Source organism: Astatotilapia calliptera, chromosome 17 (genome assembly GCF_964374335.1).
Source record: "Astatotilapia calliptera chromosome 17, fAstCal68.1, whole genome shotgun sequence".
NCBI lineage: Eukaryota > Metazoa > Chordata > Actinopteri > Cichliformes > Cichlidae > Astatotilapia > Astatotilapia calliptera.
The window spans coordinates 5,293,892-5,319,142 of record NC_137438.1 but is presented as its reverse complement, the minus strand read 5'-3'; the positions used below and the strand labels follow the sequence as shown (position 1 = coordinate 5,319,142).

General features: G+C 38.5%; 1 protein-coding gene across 7 annotated transcripts in view; it reads left to right on the top strand.

The window, feature by feature from the left end:
• The window catches only part of ano2b (anoctamin 2b), a 76,559-nt gene extending 60,422 nt beyond the window's left edge, over nt 1–16,137 (top strand). For all 7 annotated transcript variants that reach the window (XM_026146594.2, XM_026146595.2, XM_026146593.2 and 4 more), the window contains 3 exons: nt 1,702–1,880; nt 9,624–9,729; nt 12,259–16,137. In XM_026146594.2, coding sequence (XP_026002379.1) covers nt 1,702–1,880; nt 9,624–9,729; nt 12,259–12,639 — 666 coding nt within the window. In that variant the 3' untranslated portion in view covers nt 12,640–16,137. The remainder of the gene's footprint in view (nt 1–1,701; nt 1,881–9,623; nt 9,730–12,258) is intronic.
• The last annotated feature ends 9,114 nt before the right edge of the window (nt 16,138–25,251 follow it).

The window sequence follows — 25,251 nt, the reverse complement described above, 5'->3', positions numbered from 1 at the left end:
CCAGGTTTCTAAATTAGTAAATGAGGCAGATGCATGCAAAATAAAAACCTGAAGATAATTATTCTACAAATATTGTAGTAATATATGTGTTTTAATTACTTCACAAAACACCCAAACACTTAAACATTTATCACTGTTGGTGCAATTGGTAATCAATTTAAAGTCCTCTACAGCTCAGTTTATCTTGGGGAAAATGGTTGTATAGTATATATGTTGCATATACTGCATGGATCTTCCACTTCTTCATGTCTTTATAAGATTAAATGTTACCTGTTTTTAGAGACCGGAGACAGGAATGCACTAACAAAGTTGGCATAATGGTGCATTTCCAGACTTCTCTAACACAGATCTCTGTGCTGCTATAAGATAGGTGAAATTCAAAGTGCCTTAGAAATTATCAAATGAAAGAACAGAGAACAAGTGTAAAGTGCAAACGGGTCCAAACAGATCTCCTTTGAGCAGCACCTGGTGAGGAAATCCTCCTTTTAAAAGGAAGAAACCTTCAACAGAACTAGTCTCTGGATGGGCGGCCATATTTCTTGACTGATTAGTTAATAAGTAGTTAAATAATTGTTTATTATAGATTTTTAATAAAAAAAGATATTTGCAATTTTGGGGCAAATTTTACACGCAGGCATGGATAATGTGTGAAATACTCTTTTGGATCTGCTGATTAGACCTTTTGTCAATTTACAGAGTTGTATCTGAAATACATAAATATGCAATGTTTGTGGAGGGGAGGGGGAAGGGGGGTCAGGAAGGTTCTGCTTTGCATTTGTCTCTGGCCAGTGAGCTAAAGCCCATCTAGTTTACTTTTAATACTAAACAGATTTGTGGCAGATCCAAAAACAAGCAGCAGGAGTTTTTAATGTAATCTAGATCTGAGGGATTGGACACACACTGTGGACCGTGGCTGCTGGGGCTCTGTGGGTCTTCTCAGCCTGGCTGGGGGGCTTCTTTGCCTCTCTCCTGCTGTGTGCCCAGCCTGGAGGCTGCAGTCTGTGACCGGCTCCCGGTGCAGACGGCTCCCTGTGATAGCGTTTCCTCACCTGGCTCATGTCTGTCCAGCCCAATTTTACTTTTTAAGTGTGTGTGTGTGTGTGTGTGTGGGGGGGGTGGTATGTATCCATGATTGTTTATATTAATGAGAGTGTGGGGAGTGAGTTGGAGGGCAGGGTGGGGTGGGCTGCTTTTAACCATGTAAAGCACTTTGTGCTACATTGCTGTATGAAAAGTGCTTTATAAATAAAGATTGATTGATTGACCAGGAGCTTCACAACAATAACAGATGTGTATCTATCAGTTCTACTGACTTTAATGTTCCTTAAACTCAAATGTATATTAAACAAATGCACAGTTTACCAGATTTTTGCTCTTTGTAACCCCTGTCCCTCCTCTCACTGAAAAGAACAAGCATCAGTCTGAGGTTTTCTGTCCTTTACAGCTACAGATAGTTTGGCTTTGAGTAATAGCTGATCGTATTCTGATTTGATTCTGGTCTTACAGTAGCTTAATAAGCTACATTCTTCACTGTGAGAATGTTTCCTTAAAAATCAAATTGTTTGCATATATAAAAAGTGAAGGAAGAAATGTGAACAGCATAAAACATGATTCAGTTTTTATACTTTTCTATATCACTGGTCCTGACAGACAGACTGTTTCACTCTTTCTGTTTTGATCTCTTTGTCTTTCTGTCTATAGGCCTTTGTGATCTCCTTTACGTCCGACTTCATCCCTAGGCTCGTTTACGAGTACATGTACAGTCCGACGGGCACCATGCACGGCTTCATTGACCACACGCTGTCCTACTTCAACGTGTCCGATTTAAAACCTGGCACAGCACCACAGAACTCTGAGCTTGGAAACATAACTTTATGCCGGTAAAACACACACCCATGCTCACGAAGTATATTTGTAGCAATTACGTTTTGCTCACATTTCTGTGGGACGAGCACTTCTGTATTCAGCAAATAGCCAGTCAACATGGGAATACCTATTCAACTTGTTTATTCACTTGTCATACATGGACAAACGCTGTGCGTTTGGCCTTGTTGCTTTTGTTCCCTCAACTGCCAGTGAAGTATTTGGTGAGCATTCAAGAAAACATTCAGGCCAATTCATCTATTTTTACATCTGAGGAATTTAATTTGGGGAAGGATAAAACAGCATTTCTGTGTTTTGTCATAACTTATAATTTTGGCCTTTGCAGAAACATGCAAACAGTGTCTCTATTAACAAGGATTCACTCAGATTATTATGTATAAATTAAGGTTAATGGCCCTTTAATCTTGACTAAAGAATGTTTGTTTCATGGAGTTGAAATCTTCTCTTTATATCTGAACTTGTATTTGAGTTTAGGAACTTTATTTAGTGCTTTGAACGTTTATCACTGGTCTCAAAAATGTTTCTGTGATAAATTTAGTTAAACGTTGCTAATTTTGAAAATCATTACAAGTTTGGATTGCTTAAGAGTGTTTTGTTTTGGGTACAACAAACACTTTTTAATGCTCAACCTGAAGGCCTGTTCTGCATCTAATATTAAACTCCAATCTGAGGGAGGGACAGCTGATTTATTGATTTTTTTTTTTTTCACTTGATTTTTCTTGAGTTGGGTTGTGCTACAGGGCTAAGGGCTGCAGTTGAATGAACCAAAAACCTTTTGTAGTCGTCACTATCATACCAAATATTGATGTATTAATATTTTGTGCTAGCTACAAATGTGAAACACTCAATTAAACGGCGAGGAACTAAGTTCTTGATTAAGACGCACCATCGCACCCTCATGCAAACTGTAATGCCACTTTGAATGTGGAAACAACAAGAATGGATTGGAAAGGCATTATTGCAAAATGCACAATTGTATCTTTTATGCATTTTCACTCATTCCACTGGTAAGCATCTCTTTCATAATATCAATATAAAGCTTTGCAGAGGAAAAGGTCATGGATGCCAGCGCCCACAGACAACTGAGGCCGACCTGCTGTTACATAAGATGGCAAAGAATTACTATGCGAGAATGCAGTCTTTGTACCACTGTAGGCTGATATGTCACATCGCAAGAATGACCAGATAGTGTTCGCCTTGAACGTTTCATAGGCGTGAAATTGGCTGCAGGATGTTCCAGGAAGATTTTGTGTGTCTGCAGTGAGCAGAGCTGTGTAGTCATGTATAGACTGTATCTAGACAGTGCTGCTGATGTGGGCAGTGCCTCTGGGCTCAGTGCAAATGATTCAGCTCTGAATTTCAGATTCTCCAGACAATGGTTGCCTTTTTTTTTCTCCTTCTTCTTTCTGGCCCAGTTAATTTGGGGTTCTGGACATATGGATGAATGCATGCAATAGTCAAGATGAATGGATGGATAATAACTATCCATCCATTCAGAGGATGCAGAGATGAGGGGAGATATCATTGAACTGATGATCAGATAACAATACAAAGGAATGCTTTTTAAGACAGTAAGGAAACTGTTGAAATGGAAAGATATAGAAATGCCAGTGAGGAAATGAATGAATGAAGGCAGGGGGGTGGTGCTGCATATGGATGGGTGGATAAATAGATGGATGGTGTGACAGAAGCTACCCACCAAGGTTTTACATTTTTAATAAAATTTTAAAAACAGCAGTGTGAGGAAGTTGAAGATTCTGCATCAGTGAGCAGAGCATGACTGTACATCTCCGCAGTCCTTTTTGTCCTACAGTGTTGTCGGTGTCATCAAAATTCTGAATGTGAAACAAAGAGTTAAACATTTTAAGACTATGTCAAGAAAAGGACATTTTCCTTTTCTATTTTCCATTTTTGATGATGTTGTGATGCTGATGTTAGCTGTTTTGTGTAAATTTATATGAAAATAGCAGTAACAGTGTATCTGGTTAAAACTTTAAACAAATAATTTTTATATTATTATATCTTTTTAGTGTATAGCTATTTCAAAACTGTTTATTTAAGGAGATGAAATTTGAAGTGTGGGATGTTGAGTAGCCCCTGGCGTAGAGTAAAAGCTCACTTTTAAAACAAAACAAAAAAATCAGTTTTAAAACAGATTTGGAGTGGCTGTACCTCCTCTTATATCACATCTTTGACCTTTGACCTCCATGTGTCTGACATCTACTGATATAAGTTGGTTATAATAAAATTATATTTAGCTTGAAAGTGTAGATTTCGAGTGATTTACAGAAAACAAGGAACCTACCATTATAGATGGAAATGTATTGAAAATCATAATCTTAGAGGAAAACTGTTAAAATTGCCATTTAGGTATATACCTGCTTTATATCAAGACAGTACTCACTCCTGAGCTGACAGGAAGTTGGCTTTGCTAACAGGCTTATCAGCAGGAAGTCAATTGAGGGTTAAGCGGTTATGCAATGGATTATCAAATAATTTGTAAGGAGAGGTTTCCTCTCAGCATTAGGAGAAAATATTCTTTATTTTCAGTGCTTGGTTTAGTAATTCAATTCAATTCAATTTTATTTATATAGCGCCAAATCACAACAGCAGTCGCCTCAAGATGCTTTATATTGTACAGTAGATCGTACAATAATAGATACAGAGAAATCCCAACAATCATATGACCCCCTATGAGCAAGCACTTTGGCGACAGTGGGAAGGAAAAACTCCCTTTTAACAGGAAGAAACCTCCGGCAGAACCAGGCTCAGGGAGGGGCGGCCATCTGCTGCGACCGGTTGGGGTGAGAGAAGGAAGACAGGATAAAAGAAATGCTGTGGAAGAGAGACAGAGATTAATAACAGATATGATTCAATGCAGAGAGGTCTATTAACACATAGTGAGTGAGAAAGGTGACTGGAAAGGAAAAACTCAATGCATCATGGGAGTTTTAAGGAGTTATTAGGACATCGTGATAATAATGAATTGCAGTGGTCCAGCCTGGAAGTAATAAATGCATGAACTAGTTTTTCAGCGTCACTCTGAGACAGGATATTTCTAATTTTAGATAGATATGATACAAACCACTGCAGCGCATTACCTGTAATACCTACAGCATGCTTTAATCGCTCTAATAGAATATTATGGTCAACTGTATCGAACGCTGCACTGAGGTCTAGCAGGACAAGCACAGAGACGAGTCCCCTGTCAGAGGCCATAAGAAGATCATTTGTAACCTTCACTAAAGCTGTTTCTGTGCTCTGATGAGCTCTGAAACCTGACTGAAACTTTAATATATTGCCTCTGTATTAGTTTGCCATTACAGTATATTAATACTGTATTTGAGCAAATATTTGAAAATAAACTGGAATTACAGCAAAAACAAAAATGTCACAAGTGAAATGTTGAACAAGAATTCTAAAGCTGCTTAAACTAATGTCTGTTAAGTCAAGAACTTATGAAACAATAATTTAAAAACTTACTTTTTCAGGTTGGAGAGTATGGGTAATAGGGTTGTGACAAACATAGCACAGTAAAAAAAAAAACCTTGAAACTTATAGGGAACAGGTCAGGAGAAAGGTACAGTAGTGAGTGTGTACAGTAATCTGTAAAACATAGTGGAACACTGTCATGGATTGGCCTCCCCAGAGCCCAGACCTACAACATTACTGAAGCAGTGTGGGATAATTTTGACAGAACAGAACAAAAGTCAGTCGAAATCCAAAAAGCTTTGGAATGTCATTCAAGAAGCCTCTTAAAGACCGCTACCAACAGACTGCTACTTTTAGCTACTCCCTTATGTATAAGGAGTTACTACAGCTCTATGTATGATTTGGGAGTTTTATTTTGCCAGATGCCCTTCCTGAAGACTACTTGAAGAAATTACAGGAAAAGAATGATATGAAAAGTTTCTTAAAGAGTTCAGGCTGTGTTGAAGAACATTTGATTTGGTTTTCTGTCAGTTTATTATGTTCTTTGTGACGTAATACCAGACTGATTTGGCTACATCACGGCAACACTGAAGGTGGTCATATAAAATATTGACTTTACGTTTTTTATTATTATTATTTTTTTGAATTGTACAACTGTGGATTTGCCTTATGTTTTGTATTTCCATGTATGGTGGCACATTTAACTGAATCACATTTTCCTAGTGAAATATAAAGAGATGGGGACTGGCTCAAGACTTATATTACTGTACGCTGATTGCATTGATCCACATATAGTGTAAAGTTTAATACAGTATATACTGCCATTTGCCAGCATTAAATAATCCTCCATGTTTTTAGTTTGAAATGAAACGTGACCTCATTGGAAAAACAACATAAAATTTTGTGCCCCCAAAGTCTGCCCTCCAAAAGATTGCATCCGGCTCCATTTTCCTGCCTAGAGCGATCTAGAGACAATGAATAAACTGCACAAGGGTTAAAGGGGTTTGGGGCAAATGTGGGGTGATGCCAAACCTACCAAATGGATCCAATATGAAGCTCATATGTTCGTACAACAAACAGGATGATAGCTAACAGCTACCATGTTGCGTAACACAGGTTTACTGTGTATGTATTTATTTATTTATTTATTTATTTATTTATTTATAGATGGGAATGACCCAGACGAACACGCTCGTCTCACATAGTAACCCTAATCTTATTGAGAGGTCTTCTGAAAGAATATTGAGTTAAATGCTTCAGTGCTGCAGAGCTCCACTATTTTAACCAAACATGGAGCTTTGAGAAAACACATGCGTGCACACACACAAGAACAGAGAGAAAAATCATCTTTGATAGCACAACTGTATTTGTGATTCCACCTAAGAAGTGTTAAGTGAATTAAACTGACAGAGACTGGTCTTATTTTATTTTTATTTCATTTTTTTTTTTATATTTCAAGATGACCTAAAACAAAATGTTGCAAAAATATTACTGAGAGACTGAGAGACAGATGACTAGATCAAAGGAAAAAGAAAGGGAAAGAAGACTGACTCTCACGGACAGCATTCCTCACTCATGACTGTATAAGGAGAAGGAGTCAGGCATCATAAGACCATGCTAACACACACACACTGGCCCTCCCCTCCCTCTCTGTTATTTCTATACTGTTAGTCAAGTGCTTAGTGAGGCAGCTCATTCAGTCCCTTTAATTTATTTTGACTTCAGAGGAATTTTTTCATGACAGTGTGTGGAATTGACTTTTGTTGTGCAGTCATTTTAATGTAAAACTTTGATGTGAGACATCCTGTTTGCGTGACGTGTTAAACTGCCCTGCAGTTCGAGCTTCCTGCATTTCTTTTCTGTTATGCTTTTGTTTTGCTTCTTGGGGTGTGCAGTTTTAAATACATCTATGTAAAATATAAGGAATATAGTTTTCAGGTTCAAGCTCTGTCATGATTTGCGGGTTTATTTGAGCCAGTGTTGTTGGGGATCTTCCAGAACTGATCGAGTTATAAATGCAGGAAAGAAATGACTGACTTTCTGACTTTCATGCTCAAAAGAATATTACAATCTCTGTAATTTCTGTGAAGGCTCTCAGTCATCCAGGTCATTGTAGTCTAAAGAGCTTGGAAAGAAAAGCGTCTGGACTTCTTTAAGTTGCTTGAAGACGTTTCACCTCTCATCCGAGAAGCTTCTTCAGTTCTAAGGTCAAATGGTGGAGAGTCCCAGAATCTCTGTAATCATGTTTCCATAAATTGCTGCAGAAGTGAGAGAGGAACTTTGCACCACACTTGATCCAAGCATAGTGCAAGCAGTTAAAGTTTGAGTACTTGATTGAAAATTGTTCTTTGGTTGTGCTTTTCATAACATTTTAAGTCTCCACTAAAGTACATTTTTAAGTACGGAGTAAATGTTGCTTTTTAACCTGATTTTGAGTGTCTCCATGTCTTAAATGTGCACTGATTCAACCTAATGTTGAATAGATGTCTACTGTCTATAGCTACAGCTCCACATAAAGCCAGTCTTTGTCTCCACACTCTTCTGTACATTTAGTGGTTTCAGACGACGCGTTTTCTGCCTAAAGATGTGCTTGAGGTTAACAATAAGAGGGACTGTCTCCTAGTTCTTGGCTTCAAAGGAATGCTCTATGTTGTACTTTGCATCCCACAGGAAAATGCAGCCTCTTTTACAATAGCTGTGAAAACGGAGGCCAAAAGCAGTGTAACATAAAGCCAAGTGTCATTTTCTACATATTTGTAGAAGGTTGGTTGATGGTCAGATTAGTAACCTGCTGCTGAACTCTGGTGAGCTTCAACGTTTCAGATGTTTACAGGTTAAGGCTGTTCAATGCTTTTACTGGCATTTTAGTGATATTTCATAACATCTCATAATGCTGCAGGTTGCAAAGGTCTCTCAGCCAGTTCCATAACATGCATAGTAGTATTGTTATTTGGAGTTTCAATACCCACAATTTTACTAAATGTGTTTAGATGGAGGTATTTTAACCCACAGTTATTGCTCATTGCCTTTCTTTTGAAAATGCTTTTTTTTAAAATCCTAAAGTAGGATGTAAAGAGGGTGCAACCTTCATTAAGGAGCGAGTGAATTTAAGGAACTTGGAAATCTAAATAATCTTGGCTGTGCTGAAGTTGGATCATCTAGACTGTTAGTTTATGTATGCAGTAGCTCAAATCAGATGCCTGTCCACAAATGCTTTTATTTTCTTGGGAATTTTTTTTTTTTGTCCGTTTCACTTATTTTATTTTAAGAGAGAGTGGGTGGAAAATTGCCAACAAACCACTGAGGTTTTCTCCAACACTCACTCAGCAGGGTCTCTTTGATTTCATAATACTGCTGAATCTCAAACAGTCCAGTTGCAACTTGACATTTGTATTCTAATCCTCTCTGGTTGCATTTTAGCCAACAGATACAGAAGCAGCAGCAGCTCTGGTACCTGAATGTACCAGCTGTACCAACTATATTATTCATGTCTTTCTTCCAGCAGCAAATAACTCACATTTTTTCTCCAGTGTTAACAAACCGCTTTTTTTTTTTTTTTTTTTTTTAAAGTTAAAGATATAATGAATGAATAATGAATAATGAACCAACTGTGCTTTATTTATTTATTTATTTATTTTAATTTCACGTGTTCACTCCTCACCTCTTTTTACCCTTGAACTGAATTTGGACGACATCTTTCTGTGATGATTAAAACAGACTGACACAATTTCTGTATCACATCTGGTATTGCTGATCCTGTGGGGACCGCAATCTAATTACTCAAGATTTGGGGAACGACAAATCCCCATAATCTCAGTTTGTGCTTTTTAGTATGATTGGTAAGGGTTTGGGTGAGGATAGTAGTAGTTATGGTTAAGTGAAGTTTCCAGGTATAATGTCAAAGTGTGAAGTGGTGGTAAAATGGCTCTACTCTGTCTACCTTTTTGTTGTGCACTTGGCTGTTATTCTTAGTCCTTGTTATCTTATTCTGCCTCTGTCCTTATTTGGAGCATGTAGACAGTTTGTACAACATGTGGTTTGAGTTTCCCCATGTTTATTTTGAAGGTACAATAAAGAGTGTTTACTACAAGGACAACAAATGAAAGGAATCCTGATAAAGTTTATTGCACTTTAAGTTTCTCGACTGAGCCAAGGAGCTATATGTTTTGATTAGGCAAGGTCTCAGCTAGATAAAGATGCTGTAAATCAGTTTAATCTTAGGTTTGCCTCATATTCTCAAACTCTGGACTCGTAGATATTCTTGTCTCCATGGGTGTTTTATTTTATTTTATTTTTTTTTGTTCTAGGTATAAAGACTACAGGGAACCCCCATGGTCTCCAGACGCGTACCAGTTCTCTAAACAGTACTGGTGTGTCCTGGCTGCAAGGCTCGCCTTCGTCATTCTGTTCCAGGTGCAATTTCAGTGTATTACTCAGTTTCTGTTTTTTTCTTTTTTTTAAATCCTGTCTGCATTTGCAGTGATGCATATAAAAGAAACACGTGTGTGTGTGTGTGTGTGTGTGTGTGTGTGTGTGTGTGTGTGTGGGGGGGGGGGGGGGGGGGGGGTGGGATTTTTTGGCCAGTCATTCCAAACTGAGTGGATCACACTCTGCTCTCATTATGGTCAGGAAAACAACCAGATGCTTCATGTTTCTCAAATGTCCTTGGACAAGTTGTTAAAGTTTCATTCTTTATTTCTGTTAAGAAATAATCATGACCAGAATTCAGGTACTATACAGTTGCTCTTAAACTTTTGGTTCAATAGTTTTTTTGTGATGTGAATGGAACAGTGAGAAATCATTTTTAGTTTTACCCACTTATGTCCTTTATCTGTGATTGCTGCAATTTCCACTAAAAATCCTACTCCCATAAATAGTTGCATTAGTAAAACTATCTGAAATAGATGTAAAATTGTTGTCCTGAATAAACTCTCATACGGCATCAGAATGTAATCAAACTGTTTGTCAGAGGGAAATTGTAATTTTTACGACCCTTGAGCATAACAACAGAAAAAACAGCAGTGCTCACAGACTGAAAAGTTTGGGAAATCCTCAACAACTCACTTCAGTATTGCTGTCATCGGTCAGAAGTGAGCTTCTCTCACTCATTGGTCCATGTTGGACTCTTCAGAATGTTTCACCCAGCACTGACAGCTCCGGTTAACAATAGAGTGACGGCCTGCGCAGATAGGGGAAAAAGTCCGGAGTCACTTTGGTATCTGAGTAGTAATAATAATAATAATAATAATGGATTGGATTTATATAGCGCTTTTCAAGGCACCCAAAGCGCTTTACAATGCCACTATTCATTCACTCTCACATTCACACACTGGTGGAGGCAAGCTACGGTTGTAGCCACAGCTGCCCTGGGGCAGACTGACAGAAGCGAGGCTGCCATATCGCGCCATCGGCCCCTCTGGCCAACACCAGGAGGCGGTAGGGTAAAGTGTCTTGCCCAAGGACACAACGACCAGGACAGAGAGCCCGGGGATCGAACCGGCGACCTTCCGGTTACAGATACGCAGAGTACACACACTACCAGTGTTGGTCAAGTTAATCAGTAACTAATTACTAATTACTTCCCCAAAAGTAATCCCATTACTTTACTGATTACTTATTTTCAAAAGTAATTAGTTACTTAGTTACTTTTAAAAACATGATTTACAACCTGAATAGGTGATAAAGCAATAGATCTTTCAGCCCAGCTCTACTTTCTGCCTAATCCATCATATAAAATGTAATCAAATGGAAAAAGTCTCTTTTTAAAATTTGTTTTTATTAGTTTTAATCTTTATGACTTGACTTTATGCATCAAGAAAACATTAAATTATATGCAACATTCTCTGACTGGAAGAAATTTGTTTAACATCTAAACCTATTTTCTGCACATTCCTGCACATAAAATAAAATATTTTTTTGTGTTTACACTCAGTTTTTCAATAGATGCAAGTAAAACACAGCAGAAAATAAATAAAATCAAAGACTCAGCGGTCCTGTTGCTCTATTTTCACCTGTATAGCAGGAGTGGGGCAGGCAGAGGTTTGCCCTGGTGCAGGTGTGCCGCAGCGGTCAGTGGAAGTTTGTCTGTGAATTTCCCATTACGTCGTAGCATACTCGGTGCGTACTCGGTACTTGCTTGGAAGTTTAGGGGGTTTTTTTGCTGTAAAAAGAAGTTTTCTTCCCACGCAGTGAACAGTGGACGCTAATGTTTTTGTCACTTTTTTGTCACATTTTTACTTTGAGCTTAAGTTTTTAAGCTCAAAGTAAGGTCAGTACTTCCACACTTTAAAAGCTGCACGGGCATACTCTCTCCCGCACTCGATATATGCCACGAACGTCGCACTCGCTTACATCATTGTCATGAGACACTCACAAAAAAAATTACAGTTTTAGTAACGCAGTGTGCTTACCGGAAAGTAACGGTAATCTAATTACCTTTTTTTGCAATAGTAATCCCTTACTTTACTCGTTACTTGAAAAAAGTAATCGGATTACAGTAATGCATTACTGCCCATCTCTGCTCACTACAGATGAATGCAATCTTCAATCTACTGACGTGTTGCGGTGAAAAATTTACAGACTGTACCTTCTCGTTCTCATCACTTGAACTGGTTTGTCTTTGATTTGAGCAAAGACCTCAAAGTTGCACAAAGGCAAACATCAGCTTCTGCATTAAACTGGTCCAAATTGCTATCAGGGATCATCACTGATCAGCTGGTTCTCAGGTATAACCCAGTGGACGATTGTAATAGTGCCAGGATCCATTATTTCAACTTTGGCGTGTTACGCTAGCCGCGTATATATTTTTGACATAATGGCTCAGTGACATTGATATGGTTGATATACAGTATGTCACTGTCACAGTTATCATCAATTGCACTTGTTTCCACATGCATCAGTCTTTCTATCACTTATATTCCCACTTTTCTCCTATTCTTCAAGAACCTGGTGATGTTCCTCAGCCTCGTGGTTGCCTGGGTGATTCCTGATGTTCCCAAAACCATCGTGGAGCAGCTCAAAAGGGAAAAGAAGCTCCTGGTCGATGTCTTTTTACAGGAGGAGAAGGAGAAATTACAACTCATCCAGCGGCTGTTTGCCAAGGATGCCACCCTCCACCCCAGCGGCAACACGCTCCCCCCAGGGCAGGATCTGCCGATCCCGGGTCGCTACAGTACTTTGCCATCGGGGCCCACAGCTGGAGAGGACCGAGGAGGAGGAGGGCCAAGGGCAAGATGCAGGGCAGCCAGTTTCAGCCAGTTCAACAGGAATATTGCCTCTTCGCCCATGAAGGAAAACGAGAATTCAAAACACACAGCGGTGTGAGATGAAACACACGTTACGGGGGTGCTTCAGCTGGTTCTATGGATTGTCACTTGGGTGACTCGGTCCATGTATGTCTTTTCTGTGTCTTTTGTGTCCCGGTATGTGTGGCTTACCTTTTGAACATAAATTTTAAATTCACTGATATGTGAGTGGTTGACTCTGCAATGTTCACATTGATTGACTAAATGGGTGTGAGCGTGTGTGTGTATGTATGTGTTGTTCCTACTCTCACTGACTGTTTACCTGACAGAGTTGTCGTTTTTACTTTTTGGTCAAAATAGTGAGGCATACTAGCTTCATAGCGTAGAGAAGCAATAATCATCATGTTAGGTTAAACAACTAAATGTTGCAGGAACCTGGAAGAGACTGGAGATGAAGAGAGGACTATGAACTAATGGGTAGTCTTAATAAGCATTTAACCAACATGATTAAACTGACAGACATTGTGGCTCCTCATTAGGGCTGTCAATAGTTTCCTGCTTTATGTGCTTATGCTATTCATGTATTTTTGTTTACAGAATTTGTAGCAGTTGAAAAATACCACATTTTCTGTACTCTTCTCTTTAGAATTCAGGAATACACTTTGAACCCCTTTTTTCAGAATTCACTAAAATTGCCACTAAAGATTGAGCTGCTGGTCATTGTTTCTCTTTACCTTACCCTGAGTTTGAAATGATGGAAAAATGCTAATGTGACAAACCATGTTTATGGCACTCATTTCAGTTGAAGCTGTCGTGACAACTTTCAGCTGACTGTTGAATGACTTTAATAACTTGTGAATGCAAAGGAAAAGCCATCTCTTTTATAGACTGAGTCAGGTGAAAATGATCACACTGTGTCTTATTGACAGCGAAACAAAAGGCATTAGCTGTCCTTTATTATGAAACACCTGACAGTGTACCTTGACATTCCTTCAGGTAAGTAATCAATCTGAGCCCGTTCTGCTTAAACAGAAGACCTTAACATGGACTCAACATGCCCATTTAGTGGAAATCTGCATCTTCACACACACACAGATTTCTTTGATTGCGGTTAAATCACGTTTTGTTTTTTTTATTAGCTTGTTAGCTAGCCAATATGTAAAATGTTAACCCTAAGGTTCCCGTATTATGAAGGCAGTTCCATTCTCAATGAGTTACATGCAATGGGAACTTATTTTGTAATTTATGCAGCAGACCTAATTTGCTGCGGCGCAGATTATACTCTATATTAAATATGAACACGTAAGAAATCACTGCCTGCTGACAAATCAGTTCTCTGGAAAATAATACCTGACTTTGGCAGGGAACTGTTTTACAAAAGTTACTCCTTTGAAAACGGGGCGCCCATTTGTCTTTGTAGACCTAATATCAAATTGGCGCGTACCCTTGAATTCTGTTTTTATATTTATTCTATTTACTCATTCAAATAGCAACATGACTGCAACTGAAATAATGAAAACTGAAATTTTACTTTCAGACCAATAGAGCGGTGATATTGGTAAGCTTGTTAACTTAGCCCATACAATCAGCATTTCTGCTAGCTTTCCTTATTGACTTTAAATATGCCCAATTTGATTAACATGAAAGGTATTCACAGATTTTACTGACCAAAGCAATTCAAGAAGAGACACATTTATACAGCGCTTTCCCCCTCTCACAGTCATCCTCTCACTATTGTATTATTCTAATATGATAGTTATGTCTTCCAGATGCTCTACTGCAGTAGAATTTTCCATGTTTGTGATTGGTCAGATGATGCCAGCACAAACCCTTTCATGTGAATGTGCTCTTAGCCAGATTGATGAACCCTGGGTTAAAATATCCTGACATCCTAGGTACATCAAACTTGCTTTGTAGTAAAGACCCCAGGTCTGTTGGTGTATAGTTAAATGACATACAGATTAAAAGAGCTTTTGCATGTTATTCAAAAATTAAATTCTAAGAAATATAAGCTGTGATCATATTGTAGCTAATGTACATGCAATGGCATAAAACAGCTTCTCAGTAGGCAGTTCCTTTGCAGTCATTGATCGTCTCTTGGAAGTCAATGTTCATCGATGTACCTACTGAAACAGTCCATAGCTATGTAGCCTACAAATGTTAATTTAACAGATGGTCTCCAAACAAGCCCGCTTGTTGATGGTGTAGAATTTGTGATTTTAGAAAATTTGTCCCTTTATAACATCCAGTGTCTTGCAAGACCTTAAGCTATTAAGCTACTTTCTTTTATTCAGACAATGTTAATGTGATGTGCATATCATACTGGAGTAAATAAGTTCCCATCATGAAGTAGCGCTCACTCATAACCAAATCTGAGAAGGTTGAATTTGCAAAGAGGTGTTAAAATTAAATGGACAAAGCTACACTGAACACAACATTTTTAAACATCACACATCCATATCAGCATTATTGCTATCTGATATTCCAACAGTTAATACTGTTGTCAGCAAACAATTTGAATGTGCAAAGAATGCAGCTGAGATTAGTTTTTATTTGGTTTCTTCATGTTTAGCTTTTAGGACCCTAATGGATGAGAAGCCAGCTGTTATCCAATAAAAGCAAGTGTCAGTGAGAGAGACTGGTTACGTGACAGACCTACAAAAGTCATGTGCTCTATAGATGAAAAATGTAAAGGCTATGGTTAGTGGGGTTTTTTGTTTGTTTGTTTTTTTTAATTTTCTTTTTTTAAAGGGTGAATGCATCATGTACTGTAGTCTGAATACTTTCAGTATTGATGAATCCCCGCAAGACTGCATCTTCTTTTTAAATTCTTGAATTGATGAAGCTTATTAGCTTAGCTTGGTAACTTATTTCAACACCTATGAAATTCAGCTCCTGTACACTTGGTGCTGTGTTCATCCTACATTACAGAAGGTCTGTCATGAGGTATGTTAAATATCTATTTTGTCACAGTAATTGTGATCAGTCTGTGTTTCATAACATGAAATAGACATGGTATTTGCAGTAGGAGTAGACCCGCAAGCTACTATAAACTATTTGTAGGTGTCACAAGATATTAGACTGCTCAATTAACCAAAACTGCTTCAATTCATGCCCTCTTGGAAAAAAATACGGAGGGAAAGTGTTGTTAATTTTAATCTTCACAGATTTAACAGTGTGGAAGAATCACTCCTGCTGCTAATGTGTATTGCTGGCCAACTGCATATTGTATACTTTTCAAGGATGTGTGATGGGACAGTGAATCTTCACTGGAATGAAAGGGTACTTTCTTGACACTCAATATCTAGTTCTTGTAATAATGTTAATATGCCGACATGCTGTAAACCTTCAGTGCTGTTTCAGAGGCCTTGTAACTGCTCTTTACTTTGCATTTGTCACATCATCTGCCCATCTAATACTCAATGACAGACTGTTAACTTTATTTGTATCGACTTTAGGAAGTTGTAATTAAGATCTATTTGTTAAACGACTTTCTGTTGTTCAAAAAATGTTGGTCCTAGTTTAAGATGGTGTACAAAATCCTAAATACAGAATTGTTAGATGGATTGGTTCTTCACATTGTGTGATGTGTACTTTTATCCCATAGTTCTGTTTATTTATTGGTCTTTTTTTGGACCAGGTAGTCTTAGTGGGATTACTTGGTCAAAAGAAAAATACAACATGACGAATATATGAGGCTGTTAGAGCATGGCATTATCAGTAATGTCTGCTGGTAAATCCACATGAACAGACACTGGATTTTATTGACCAGTAAAAATCTGATGCATCAAAACTGCAACCGATGAAGAGAATAATCCTCATAAGGGAGTCTCTTCGTGCCTATGTCCAGTGAAATAAAAGATGGTTTGCTTCAAAGTACGTCTCATCCTGCCAAACACTGTCATAAAATCTGACGTCTCTTTGGACTCCAGCAAAGGTTGTATTTCTACATTAAATTTATGAAACACACCTTTTTTGGATTGCTTATACTACCCTGTATATGTCCATGAACACCTTGATACAAAAGTTGTAGCAACTGTTGTTTTAGGGTTGTTTCTGATTATTCCTGCCACCTGGTGGACAAAAGAGGCCCCGATACAGCTTTAAAAGTCTATCTTGTATTTTGACCATTGGTTTATGGTGATTTTCTGCAAATGCAAATTGCTGCAGAGAATTTTCCAGTGATGTAATACGTTAAATCTTACTGAGTGAAGTCACTGCTTTGCTGAATCGAAATATGAATTAATGGTTGAGTAGATGCAAAAATAAATACTGCACATTAGTAGCATCTGAGCTTTAACCAGGTAAACAGTACTGTTTATCTGGTTAAAGCTCAGATGCTACTAAACAGTACTGTTTTGTAATTCAGTTTAATATAGCAGCCAACCAAAACCTGTAAAACGCAGTCTTTGCGATCAAAATTCATACATTATATCCAAAAAGAGGTGAAATAAACCTCATAGGTATATCTAAAAAATTTACATCATGCATGAAATTAGTACTGATTTCTACCCACATGTTTTTCTACATTCAAATATTTTTTACAAGGGAATTTTGACAACTTTTTTGCCAGCTTTAGTTGATAGCAGTTGATATCAACTTAAGTTGATATAAGATGTCCTCATGAAGATGTGGATTCGTATTAGTTTGTGTGACTTAAAGTTTATGTTGCTAACTGATAATTGAATATCTGAATGGACAGCCAAGATACTTTCTACAACATAACTGTAAGAGAAAAGAGATGATGTGACACTTTGTAATATTTTTACTCCCTGACAGTATCCAGCTGCAAGTGTGAGCAAGTTGCTGCTGCTCTTCCTTCTATCACTGGACATGAGGTTACTGTTCATACTTTATCTGCAACAGCTGCTCATTCTATAGCGCTGTTGCATAGTGAGTCATTTCAACTTGTGATGCATCTGTGAAAGATGCGTTGTCTTCAACAGCCATCACAACAGTCATTCCATGTCCACACAGTTTCATCCATTTAAATCAAAAAATCCTAATCATAGCAAACAAAAAACAATCATTGCTAGTTGTGTCATCCAAAGTCTGAAATTTTAGTCATAGATTTGTCTTGGCAGTGCTCTTTGGGAGAGGCAGTCAATCTCTGTTTTTCTTTCTAAATGCTGTGACACGAACGGGTGCCTAACCGCGCAGCTGCAGCTGACGGTGCACAGACTCTTACCATAGTCACAACAAGCAGTGCATGATACTGTATCATACAACAGCTCTACTCCATTGGTTAGGTGAAATGCAAATGGTATTGCAATGCAAGGTAAATATATTGTTCTTATATTTTTAAGAATTTATGTACAAAGATGGTTCGCAATGTTAGAGTGACACTATCCGAGGCTAATGGGTTTTGCCTCTCCCTGTGTGATGGGCTGTTGTCACAACAAACAAAGTGGAAAGTAATCAGATGACAGCTGTGTGAACCAATGTTGACAGACAGTACTCGGATGCAGAAAATGAAAGGTTATATGCAGGCTGTTCTCAGGTGTGTAGATGCCAGCCTGCAGAGATGGAAGGCTACTGGTGCTAGCACTACTAATGTTAGCCACACATGTATACGGTGCAAGGTTCCATGCATTTCAGTGTCATTTAAAGCTTATTAACCAAGACTTTGACAGTCCCATATATCTTGTATATACACCCCTAGTATTTGTATTGCCAATGTTTATTACAAATATCATTAACTGGATTTAATTTTTCTCATGATTAATCAACTACAAATTAGTCGCCAACAACATTCGTAGTAGTCACTCTAAAAATAAGAAACTACACCTGTAGATGATATTTAACAAAATGTGTAAATATGTTAGATTATGGCCTCATCAATAAGGATTATGATTTGAATACTTCTTTAAAATAAAAATTTTCAGTCTGATGCTAGTGCAAGGTAAGAGCACACAGAATGTACTACAGTAAAGTAGTAATGTACTACAGTACTGTTTTTGCAAGCAATGTTAAATTTGACCATCAGCTAATGCTTAATTTGGAAAATCAATTTGTTTACTGAAGAAGCTTTGAAAAAAAAGTTGTCTCTTTTGTGTAAGATATTTTAAGTGTTGTCAGAATACTGATCAGATACAATAATACACATGTTTAACTGACTTATTAATTACAATATGTTGTTATTTGCATTGAGTAACTGACTATATAATAATCTGGCCCAACCCTGCAAACATGATTGCAACACAAGGCACAGAAATCAGACATCAACACCAAGTAATATGTACTACTGTTTGTGGCATTGCGCTTTCAAGTGTGTTGCAATGAAACACTATGAAAACATAGTTTTCCTTTTTTTATAGTGTGAGGCCAAATAGCTATGTTGTTGTTGGATGCCTAAGGAAAGCTAAACTTCACCACAGAAAATGAGCTTGTCGTTACATCAGATGACTGATGCTGGAAATGAACATGCATGAGCACAAGTCTAGCAACCTCTTTTCTCTGCCAACTTGTCCCTAAAGCCAAAATGTGTGCCCTACCATGTGCTGTGCGACCAGTCCACAGGACACACAAGAGCTAAACTAAGTCAACCTTCGTTCACCATTTGTCAGCTGGTTGAAACAGAAGGGAGCAACAACTCACAGAAATATGTGAATTATTCATGACCTCTTAATAATTAATCATGTGGTGGTAAGTGATGTGTTAAAATTACATAGCTACAACAAAGAAACAATGCCACTGGATGGTTAATTGGTAGCTGTGTTCTTGTGGGAACATAGTTTCCCTTGTGCTTAGAAACTGACAAAAACAGTCTGGCTTAAAGCGGTAGTTACTTATTGACTTTGGAGCCGGGTTCAACTCCCTCGTTGGACCATTACTTTAAAACACGAGGTTTTTATGTTTATTTTCAGCTATTGTGTGGTTAGGTGTACACCTAAAATGCTGGCTTCCAGCGGCATTCTGTTTTATAAATCTACAAGCAAAAACGGCCATATCTTCTTGTGTAAGCGTGCAGTTAATTTTGCTTTGCTTGCTAAGCAGAAAGACAATTAGCAACGCTAACTAGCACAGTTTTGGTTATGTTTAGGTTAAAGAATCTTTCTGGTTTTTTTTGTTTTTTTTTCAGTTTTACTTCCTCTTCCCATTTGATTACCAAATGTTTCTAATTAGCCATTTCAGCTTAGTATAGGCAGTCAGCATCTCCTGCAAGTTCCCAGGTTGTCTTTGTGCTTCATGAGCACAAAGAAATGACATTTCTTTGTTTCTTTATTGGATTCATTGTGTACGTGTTTTTTTCCTGTTCACATTTAGTTTCCAGATTCAGTATTCTCCATGTATGGACTTACCCCAGAAATACACTGGACATGACTGTGATTGCTCCCAATTAAGACAGTGCTTGGATGTCTTCCAGTGTGTTCAGTCCCAGCATTGGCTTTCCACTCCATGTTGTTCAAAATAGGTCTATTTTTATGGGAACTACATTATGCTGTACAGGAAAGAGGAAAAAGGCAGTTAGACACAGAAATCGGTGTCTGCTTAAATACTGGGTTGTTGTGAGAGACTCCACTCCTTTCTGGGATGCTTTGAACATCAGCAGGTATTAATACAAATGTCTGATTTAAAAAATCTTCAGTCTGTGACCTCCCTAGTACAAAGCCAGAGGGAAGTAACGGTATGTGGTCAATTTTACAGAAAGGTAAGGACGTACACCGGGTGATGCACACACAAACAAAAACATCTGCTTCCACTATTTAGGAATTGAAGATAAACTGGATCAGTTAAAAACAGACTTGCTGTCTGCAATCTACATGGACGTGTTTCTGCACTCCCTCCTGGTTGAACAATTGGAAAATTTTATTACTGCTATATTTAAATAAATAGCTACTATACTCCAAATATTATTTACTATTAGTTGACAACAACAAGTGGAGGATTTATATTACTGCTGCCAATATTTAAGGTTGAATTTGAATTATAGATGATGTATTTGAATTTCAGGAGTAGGACCACATCTCCATAGACACCTGTTCCAGTCTGGTGTTCTTGTTTACGTTCTTGTTTACATGCCCCACCCTCCCTGCAATTTCCAATTCATTTACTTTGCATTACTACATGGGGATCTGCCTGGCTCGAGAGCTGCAGCCAGTCCCCTGAGGCATTCCCCGAACAGCAGCCTCAATTCATGCTCAAGCCAAAAAACTAAAAGCTCAAACACAGGTCTGCTTCTTTATTTGAAAATAAAGTAATATTAAAATTTGTTATCAAAAAGAAAATCAGCTGAATTAAAAAGCTCGAGCAGGGTGTAATATGGTTATTGGTCCATACCAATGAAAAATGAATGTAGAGTGCTGGCAAAGTAGCTGGTTAAACATATTAGATTGAGACAATCGCGTAGATGCTAACCTGAAAGTGCTGTGAGCCTTCATCTTGCCTGTTTCATTAGACTAGATATGGTCAGCTTGCCCAGTTCCACTCATTTCAACAAGGGATGGCCACACCCATACAAGGAAAGAGACAGACAGCTACAGTTTCCTATGAGCACCTAACAAGCCCAACTTTCAGTGGCAGTAGCTGACTGTCTCACAAGATGGCAGTAACATATGGATTGATGGAAAAAGGTGAGAAGCTTTATGACAGCAACGTCCAAGATGAAAGTTGAGAGACATTGTTTTACTTTGGTATGTTCATTTATATCTATTTTTAGATTTGACAAGGCCTTGTCCTGACAAAACACCACTGGGTGATTGTCCATGAATTCACTGAGGCAATGGCTGTCCTGTTGGCTTCCCGCTCTACCCAGACAGCTCTCTTTGCCTAAGCCAAAGACGGTATTTCCAATGGTGAGAACAGAATCTAGTGTGGACTATCTCCTGCTGAGTGCAGTGGGTTGCTTATTCATCTGTGAAAGTAGCTTAAGTTAATTTAGAGAGAGAGAAAAAGGAGATAGCAAATAACCTTGTGGCTTTCTGTGGGCCAGACGCAGAATGTAGCAAAAACAGGTGGTTGTTCAAATATTTGTGTAAAACTAGGCTGAAGGACGTGCGCACACTTCTGTAGACATGGCCAAAATCTATAGAATCGGTCACAACTGTGTCTAATCACAATCCGCTTACATGATCGTGACACTGAGATTAAAATCAACACCAGCTGCCGAGTTGTGGGTGGTGGCAAACACATTCCTACAAACCGACATCCTGAGTGTGGCATTATGGGATTCACATTCCTCACATGGGCTAGGGTAAGGTTTAGTTGTTGCTAAAAATGTGTTTTCTGGTCTGTCAAGCAAACTTTTGCCTGACTTTTGTAAGTGGGCTGAGCGATCCAAAATTTGGTTATCTGCTCTCTAAAAGAGAGAAAATCACAGTTGCAGGCTAATGATGATGTAATGACACCGGAAATGTTCAAATTTCCTGTTAACTCAGCTAAAGCCGGATATGCAACGGATTTTTAACCTTATGTATTTGTCAGTCTGGTTTGACGGTCTGATCTCCTGAGTATATGTGTGCTTTCAGGGAGGATTACATTGGCCACAGGCTTAACAGGCAACGTATATTAAAGCCTGTAGCTGGGTCATTTGAAAAAAAGAAAAAAAAACCCCAAAACAAACGAAAAAACCCTGCTCTTGGGGACCAGAGGCACATAAATATTTGGATTTATTGACTTAGTTATAGCATGACACACAGTCTGAGCATAAGCTGATAGCTGACCACAAAATCATACGAACCTGTTGCACTCTCTCTGTCTTCATGATCGAAGGGTGTAAATGAGGTAAGGATATGCAAAGACACAGAGCTGAATAAATGCAAGTCTGGTTTGAGGCTATTTGATTGCAGAATATTGCATGAACATAATGAAAACCTTAAAGTGAAAGTGTAAATATAAGAGAAGGTTACCAAATGTTTTGGTCTGTTAAGCTCTACAAAGAAAAGAAAGATCAGCAGACAAAGAGTCAGAGAGAAATAAAAACGTAAATCCTCCTTTGTTTAATAAAGGATGTCTGGCTTGTCTGCTAAGCATTTGCTGCGATAATATTTAATTCATACTACAAATTGATTTATATTCTAAGCATGTGACATTTAGTTGCTCTTGTGGCGATTGCGTCGTTAGTCTGCAAACACCATAAATTAATGATGCATATCAGACCTTCGCAATGTGAAACATGTGAAATTAGACAGTTCTCACCTAAAGCTTTTTTTGTGCGCATGCGCCAACCAGCGTGCAGCCTGTTACAGTTGCTCCTGCTTTTTCTCTTAGTTTAGCTCTGTTTTCTTCTGTCTTTGTTAATGGTTATTTATAACGGAGCACTGTAACGAAAAAGAATTTCCCCTAGGGATCAATAAAGTATTCTGATTCTGATTAAAAGTGATCCACCAGGCACTAAAAGTAGATGACTCTAGATGACATGCACATGGTGTGCGTTTCATCAATTGTGTTTCATAAAAGTGTGTGTGTGTGTGTGTGTGTCAGTCACCTGCCTCAGGCTAATTCCTGACCTGCCCAGATTTGTCTCAAGTCTCCAATAGTGTTCACGCTTCTGCTTATGGTTCTCTGCACACACAGTTTGAGAACTAAATGTTTAACTAGCTCATCCTCCTTTATTACATTTCTATCATGAATTCTATTTGTAGGAGGAAAAAAAAAACCTTCATAGTCATAATACCGTTTACTTTTCTGAAAAGTGCTCCTTTTGTCTCTAGGTGTGTCTCTTTAGATGACAAAACTGTATTTCCTCCCATGATGCATCAGCTAGGTGCAGTTAACTTGTCTTGTTTTGGGTGTAATAACATGTTCTGCAAACTGTGGCATGTAACAGAGTTTCGCTGTCAGACTTATGTTGGTCACACAAATCTTACACTGAATAATTGCAAGACTTATAGCCAATCCTTTAAAAAAAAAAGGTTCATTTAAACAGGCCTCTGGAGCCTGTTCCAGCTGTCGTGGACAATGCTGTGTCGCACACACTTTTAGTGATAGAAATCAATATTTCCAAGGAGTTTTACAAACTTTTTTGTGGACTATGCAAAAGAAGTACAAGACAACACAACACTACAGGTTAGTTTTCAACCACTACTGTTCTCTGCATTAATATTAGCGTAACGGGAAAGGCTGTCTTAAGAGCTTGTAAAGAAGGCAGCTAGATTTTTTTTTTTAGGCATGTGAAGATGTTTCACCTGTCATCTGAGAGGCTTCTTGAGCTCTAAATACAAAAGGTGGAGACTCACAGTTTTATCCCTGTGTGTGTGTTTTCCCCCTGAGGGTCATTGACCTACTATTGAGCCAAAGTGTGAAAACATTGGGTGGGCTGGGGGGATTGTTAGAATCACCATTGGGGTTAAGGGTGAAACCACTGTGAGACCTTGTCCCACCCCATCATGTGACCGGTGGAAGGCACCCGAGGCAGTGAGTGGGGGTTGAAGCACCTGGTAATGCATCTCAAGACTCCACTGTAGGTGGTGGACAGCTGGTGTTGCCATGGTCGTTCACAGTGAACGATGTCCTCTTTTACCTCCCCTTTAAACCACCTCAGTCTAGAATGTGAACATTGGAATCATTGAAAGAGTGTGCTTTTCTTCTTCAAGTGAAGGTTTATGTTCTACAAGGTTCGAGGTCTGAACATATCAAACACTGTGCTGTGTAACTTGTGTTTGGGAGCTTGTCCTTGAGTTGAACCAGTTTTTGTTTAAGAGTGTTGCTGAGTCTAAAGTGCACCTTGGCCTATGTGACGACATGATCAATGCTAGTCCAACTACCCCGAGGACCACGTCTAAAGGGGACAACACCCACTAAGAGAACAGAATAAACTTTCTGGGAATTTCCTACCTGGATGATTGAGTATGCATCAAGACAACCCCCACTAGGGGTTAAATACCTGGGACTCTCCACCATTTGCTTTTAGAACCAAAGAGGCCTCTTGGATGAAAGGTAAAAATGTCTTCAGAAAATTTAAAGAAGTCCAATTGCTTTCTTTTCTTAAGCACTCAAGACTACCGTGACCTGGATAACTGACCCTACACAGACAATAAAAAAGGTCCTACATGCTAATGTGATTTTGCAATTCTCCAGAAGGATATTTGAGAACTGAGAAGTCCATTTTGCTGGATATTTGGGAGAGGAATGTTGTATTCTTGTGGACTCATGCACCTCTATACAATCAGAGATGCAGGCTTTTGAAGTGAGAGCTGATAACCTCTTAACCTGTCTTTAGTTCAAAGGATGTGGGGTCCATGTTTTCCAAAAAGAATTTCGATTCCTAAGACAAGGAATTTTCTCATTTTTCAACTTAGCCTCAGGGTAGGAGTTGTTGTTGTTGAGCTGTTTTAGAACACTGGTCAATTAAAGTGGCATCATCCTAAATTTATGCCTTAATAGGATCCAAATGTATGTTTGTTTGTTTTTTTAATTCATCCAGTGAAATGAAATGAAAAGGGAAACCTGAATGGTAACAAAAACTTTTTTTTTTCACGCCAGTATGGTGGTGTGGTGGTTAGCACTGTTGCCTTACAGTAAGAAGGTCCTGCACGTGTTACTCTCCAGGTAGCCCAGCTTCCTTACACGGCCCAGAGCTATGGAGTTAGTGGGTTAAGTTACTTGCCGTTTCTGAATTGTCCACAAAACATATTAAGGATTGTACATTAACATAAAACTGTTGTCGGAACCACACTGAACTTCACCACAGAAACATACACACACACACGCACACACACGAAGAGAGAGAGTATGCATAGTATGAGAACAG